Genomic DNA, 6,325 nt, shown 5'->3' with positions numbered 1-6,325 from the left:
CCAGATTACAACAGCACCGCCCTTATCGGATTGATGACAAAGTCAGGGTTGGATCTGAGTACACGGCATGCCGTCAGTTCAGAGGGAGATAGGTTGGATTTGGTGAGGGGGGGGCAGAGAAATTGAGGCAACTTATGTTATGTCAACAGTTCTCAATGAACAGATTGACTGCAGGTAAAAGGCTGGAGGGAGGGGTGAGATAGAGATGTTGGCAAGGGAATAGGGTGACATGTTAAAGTGGCAGGCAACTGGAACCTCACTGTCTTTTTTGTGGGCAGATTGTAGGTGTCTTATTTTATCCATTTTGTGGGATGTGGGTGTTGCTGGCTGGCCAGTACTGATTGCCCATCCCTAGTTGGCCTTGAGAATTTAGTGATGAGCTGCTTCTTGAACCACCACAGTACACGTGCTGTGGGTTGACTCACAGTGCCATTAGGGAGGGAATTCTAGGATTTGGACCAAGCAACAGTTAAGAAACGGTGGTATATTTCCAAGTCAGCGTAGTGAGCGGCTTGGAGGAGAACTTGAAAGACATGGTGTTCCCATATATCTTCTGCCCTTGTCCTTCTAGATGGAAGTGATCATTCGTTTGGAAGGTGCTGTCTGAGATTTTTGGTGAATTTCTGCAGTGCATCTTATAGATAGTACACACTAGTGCTACTGAGCTTCGTTGGTGGAAGTAGTGGATGCTTGTGGATGCAGTAGCCAATCCAATGGTCTCCTTTGTCCTGGATGGTCAGAATATCCTTTATTGTCGTGAGAAATATTCCATCACACTCCCGACTTTTGCCTTGCAGATTGTGGACAGGGTTTCAGGAGTCTGGAAGTGAATTACTCGCCATTGTATTCCTCACCTCTGATTTGTTCTTATTGCTGCTGCGTTTATGTGGTGAGACCAGCTAGAGCTTCTGATCAATGAAAAATCCCAGCATGTTGATAGTGGGGGAATTCAGTGATGGTAACACTGCTGAATGTCAAGGGGTGAAGGTTACATTGTCCCTTATTTGTGATGATCATGGCCTGGTTTTTGTGTGGCATGAATATTACTTGCCACTGGTCAGCCCAAGTTTGGATATTGTCCAGAACTTGTTGCTTTTGGACATGGACTGCTTCAATGTCTGAAGAGTCACAAAATTGCTGAACATTGTACAATCATCTGCTACCATCCCCACTTCTGATGTTATGATGCAGGGAAGATCATTGATAAAGCAACTGAAGATGGTTGGGCCCTAGGGATCTCCTACTGAGATGTTCTGGAGCTGAGATGACTGACCTCCAACATCCACAACCTATGTATCAGGGATGACTAACCACACACTGATTCCAGTTTTGCTTGGCGAAATAGTCACAGTCTACATTTGTTCAATGAAGAGGGTTCTAGTTCTGGTTGTTATCAAGGTCCCTTAGTCTTGACAGAATGCCCATGGATAGTAGGAACTGCAGATGCTGGAGAATCTGAGATAACAAGGTGTAGAGCTGGATGAACGCAGCAGGTCAAGCAACATCAGAGGAGCAGAAGGCTGACGTTTCGGGTCTAGAGAAATCGGACAGAAGAAGGGTCTAGACCCGAAACGTCAGCTTTTGTGCTCCTGAGATGCTGCTTGGCCTGCTGTGTTCATCCAGCCTCACCATTTTATTATCTTGGATTCTCCAGCATCTGCAGTTCCCATTATCTCTAGACCCGAAACGTCAGCTTTTGTGCTGCTTTGATGCTGCTTGGCCTGCTGTGTTCATCCCGCTCTACACCTTGTCATCTCAGATTCTCCAGTATCTGTAGTTCCTACTATCTCTGGGCCAGTACAGGAGCCTATTCGATCCTGGCTGCAGGAACCAATCACAAGGTGCCATTGTAGGACGCTGCTGACGCAACTGCGTCACCGCGTTGACGGCGCTTTGTACGTACTGCGTAAAGGCTCTGCCGGCGCACTGAAGTTGGGGGGACGCCAAGATGGCACCTGGGCGGATGTTGGCGGTTTTTGTTGTCTTGTTTGTGTGCTGCGGAATTCCGTCTGATGGGCAGAAGAAGAAAGAGGTTTGAGACAATGGGGCGGGTTAAATCTAATTTATTAATTTGAAACAAACGGGAGAAGTGCCAACGACCGCATCATAAAGCGTGCGGGGTACAGGAGCAGTGGGCTAGTAATGTCTGTGCAGTCTGATCATTTGGAGGAGTAAGTGATTCTCACTGATAAAGCTGACACTGTGACCCTTCACACGCCTTAAGGACAAACTCTTACTGTCCACGTACAGAGTTCACGCAACCGCAGAATTTCACCTGAACGGGTTTTCTGTGTTTGTTGTTTTGTTGAATTGTTTTTAAAGCGGCCAACCCCACAAGCTGGGGAATCCATTTTCCCTCTTAACCAGAAAAGGAACTTGTATCATTTCAAAATGACAGTAACAAAACAGTAACCCATTTTAACAACCGAAACTTGCTGTTTCTTACGTTCCAATGAATTCAAATTTGAAGGGCAATTGCGGTTTGAAATCGACTTTTTTTGACGCGTAAAATATTGCTACATTGGGCTCAAAGAATGTCACTAAAATTGAGTGGTAGTGTCTGAACTGACATAATGACTTTCACGTGCTGTATACTGAGATCCTTCCGCTTGAAGAAATGTAATGCATTAGTATCTTCGTGGAATGTTGATCGAAACGATGGCTGACACGGCTTTTCTAGTAACTGGACTCTCACCACTTTTGGCTTTTCCGTAATTAGTTTTGCTGGTGTAGGTGGACATAATGTCTGGTTGAGAGGGGATGGATGAGAAGTGATGGTTACATCACAGCTTTTATATATATCTAAACAGTTGAATTGGAATTTATCCTGTATCAATTCCTGATTGCAGCAGAGTTCCACGCTTTGATCACAATTTGTCAATAGCAATGTTTCTTAACTTCAGTCTTAATAGCTGATTTCTAGGTTATGCCTTTAAATAGTAGATGCCAATTTCCCTCCCTGCTCCAATCAGTGAAACTGAAATCTTTCTACTTGCCCCCATATGTACCTATTAGATTCTTAAGTTTTGTTTATATTTTCCCTCCACCTGCTAAAATCCAAAGTTTTCAAACCTAGTTTCTATGATTGCTAATCGTGGTATGGCATGCATGGGCCAAACATCACTGGTTAATCCATATTGCACTGTCTAAGGCCAGTGCCTGCTTTGTAAGATACTTGGACTCTTGCATTTCTTTGAACCTTTGCTGTTTCTAACTTAAGTTTAAAAAGAGGAGAAAAATTATTTGTAGGACCTGGGTGGTGCTTCCTGGTCAGCATTTATTGCCTGTCTCTAGTTGTCCTTGAGAAGGTGGTGGTGGTGAGCTGACTTCTTGAACTGTTACAGTCTGAATATTGTAGGTAGACCCACAATGCTGTTATGGAGGGTGTTCCAGGATTATGGATCAGTGACTGAAAGAATGGTGATATTTTTCCAAGTCAGGATGTTGAATGGCTTAGAGAAGAATTTGCAAGTGGTGGTGTTCCTATGTATCTTCTGCCCATGTCCTTCTAGGAGGAAGTAGTCATGGGTTTGCAAGGTGCTGGTGTACTGGAATCTCTTGTGAATTTCTGCAGAGAATCTTGTTGATAATACGCACTACTGTTACTGGTGTCAGTGGTGAAGGGAGTAGATGTTTGTGTGTGTGGTGCCAAGCAAGTGGGCTGCTTTGTCTTGGATGATGTCAAGCTTCTTGAGTGTCATTGCCATTTAGGCATATGGGGAGTATTTCATCACAGTCCCGACTTGTGCCTTGTAGGTTATGGAAAGGCTTTGGGACATCAGGAGTTGCCACTACAGAAATTCTAGCCTCTGACTGGATCTTGTAGCCACTGTGTTTATAGTGCGAGTCTAATTGAGTTTCTGATCAGTGATCATTCCGTGGATGATCCAGTAATGCTTAAATCATTGAATGTCAAGGGATGGTGACTAGATTGTCTCTAAGAGACAGTCATTAGCATTTATGCGGTGCAAATGCTACTTGCCACTCGTCAGTCCACGCCTGGATATGGTCCAAATCTCGTTGCATTTGAACTTGGACTGACTCAATATCTGACGAGTCGTGAATGTTGCTGAACATTGATTTCACAATGGTCATTCCAACTTCTGACCTTACGATTAAGGAAGGTCATTGAAGTGGCTGAAGATGGTTGGACCTTGACACTACTTCGAGGAGCTCCTGCAGAGATGACCTGAAGCTGAGAAAGCTGACCTCCTCCAACCACGACCATGTTCCTGTGCACCAGATTTGTCTCCATCCAGCAGAGAGCTTGTCCCCTGAAACCCATTGATCCTATTTTTGTTTTAGGGCTCCTTGATGCCATGCTCTTGTCAAATGCAGCCTTGATGTCAAGGGCTGTCACACTCACCTCACCTCTAGAATTCAGCTCCTTACCCATTTTTGAGCTATGGCTGTAATTAGATCAGAAGCTGAATAGCCCTATTGGAGCACAAACTGGGCGCTACCATGTAGGTGCTGTGCATTGTTCTGTGTGCCACACCAGCTGTAACTTTTTACCATTCATGAAGAATTTAGTGCTATCCTTGATAGGTTCCACCAGGATTCTGAAGGAAACAATTTGTCATTCTTCAGTTCCTTTACTTTCTTCATGTTTTCTTGCTGTTGTTTTGGTGGAGCTGTGTCCCTAAATCAATGAGTTTCCTTGTGATATTCAATCATGTTGACTTCTTCCTTGATAGTAAATACCGATGGAAAATAACTGTTCAAATCTTGATGCCACTTCCTTATTTTGATTGACAATATCACAGTTCTCAGTTTATTGTCCTTAAACACTTTTCTTCCGGATGTGAAGTGTCATTTCATCTATTGGAAACTTTGTTTCGTGATTTTTCTTTACATTTGTTTTTAAGTTTTTTTTTGAGTTGAATGTTGCTGGTTACATGTTTAGTTTTCCATAGTCGTGTTTTTTGGAAAGTAGGGTCCTTCTCCCTTGGACATAAATTGATTACATCGCATTTCTATTTAATGTCTGCTGTTGTTCTTGTCTTTATACCCATGGAGAGATTTATTCACTTTACTCATTACGTTGTTATTCACCTTATTTAACTCTCGAATATTAGCTGTTTTGCATTTCTGTATTTCAGACACTCAGTTGAACTGAATCACTTTTTAAAAACTTCATTAATGGGGTGTGGAATTGCTGACCATGTTAGCATCTATTGTCCATTCCCAGCTGCCCTTGAAGTGGTGTGGTGAACTCCTACCATGGGATTGATTAGCTCAGTTGGTTGGACAGCTGGTTTGTGGTGCAGAATGTTCCCAGTACTGTGGGTTCAATTCCCCCAACGACTGAGGTTACCATGAAAGACCCTCTACTCAACTTCTTTCCTTGCCTGAGTGACCCTCTGGTTAAACCACTACTGGTTGTCAGTCTGTGAGACCAGGCCTGTAGTCTGGCGCAACTGTGGAGCTCCTGCCTTAAAGCTTGTGTTCCATCCAGTGTACCCACAGTGCTGTAGAAAGGAAGCTACAGAATTTTGTTCCAGTGACAGTGTGGGAATGGTGACATTGTTCCAATTCAGGATGGTATGAGAGACCAGGAAGGGAGCTTGCAAGTAGTGGTGTTCCCAAACATTTTCTGCCCTGTTCTTCAAAATGGTGGCTGTTACAAATTTGGAAGGTGCTCTCTAAGGAAACTTGTTGAGTTGCACCTTGGAGTCATTGTTTGATTTGATCGATGGGATGTAACTCATGACCTGCTTTGTGTTGAATGTTGTATTGTTAGGAAGGGGCGGTCAAACCCCTCTGATGATTGATTGATTAAAATTGAAATACAAGCCCCCAATCTGTTACAGCAGGACCAGAGGTCTCCCTCTAATGACTAAACCCGAAACACCCAGAGAAGCTGTCCTCACCTTGCCCAACTTGTTAACCTCCCCTTTCCCTATCAGTTTAAGTGAAAGAAAATCCTTGGTATTCACTTTACAAGTAACAGTTTGTTTATTTAACACTAAAATGAACAACTTAACAGGATAACTAACAAACTGAGCGATTCTCTCTTACCCCACCCGCTGTTCCTAATTATTCCCTAACTCAACAAAATTCTACTGGTACGCTATTCCAATAAACCCACGTCTCACTTTTATAACCAAAGTAGTAAGAAAAAATAAATTAAAACTTGGTTTCTCAAAGTTCACACAAAATGTCTGAGAATGCTGTGCCTTTTCCGGTGTGTCTCCAGTCATAAATGCCTTTCCTCTGCTGTTCTCACATCATAAACTCCTTTCTTTTGCTGATCCTGTTGTCAGAGATGTTTTCTTTTGTGAAGTCTCTTAGCTAGAAATGCCATGGTGGTACCTTTTATGGG

The 6,325-nt window shown here is 43.3% G+C and overlaps 1 protein-coding gene across 1 annotated transcript in view; it reads left to right on the top strand.

Moving 5' to 3' along the window:
- The first annotated feature begins 1,907 nt into the window (after nt 1-1,907).
- LOC125458738 (magnesium transporter protein 1-like) overlaps nt 1,908-6,325 on the top strand; it is a 40,079-nt gene continuing 35,661 nt past the window's right edge. The window contains exon 1 of the mRNA XM_048544296.2: nt 1,908-2,032. Within this exon, the coding sequence (XP_048400253.1) occupies nt 1,949-2,032 (84 nt within the window). The 5' untranslated portion in view covers nt 1,908-1,948. The remainder of the gene's footprint in view (nt 2,033-6,325) is intronic.

The sequence above is a fragment of the Stegostoma tigrinum genome, chromosome 15, assembly GCF_030684315.1.
Source record: "Stegostoma tigrinum isolate sSteTig4 chromosome 15, sSteTig4.hap1, whole genome shotgun sequence".
NCBI classification, from domain to species: Eukaryota; Metazoa; Chordata; class Chondrichthyes; order Orectolobiformes; family Stegostomatidae; genus Stegostoma; species Stegostoma tigrinum.
The sequence above is the reverse complement of the archived record's forward strand: the minus strand, read 5'-3'. Positions and strand labels throughout refer to the sequence as shown.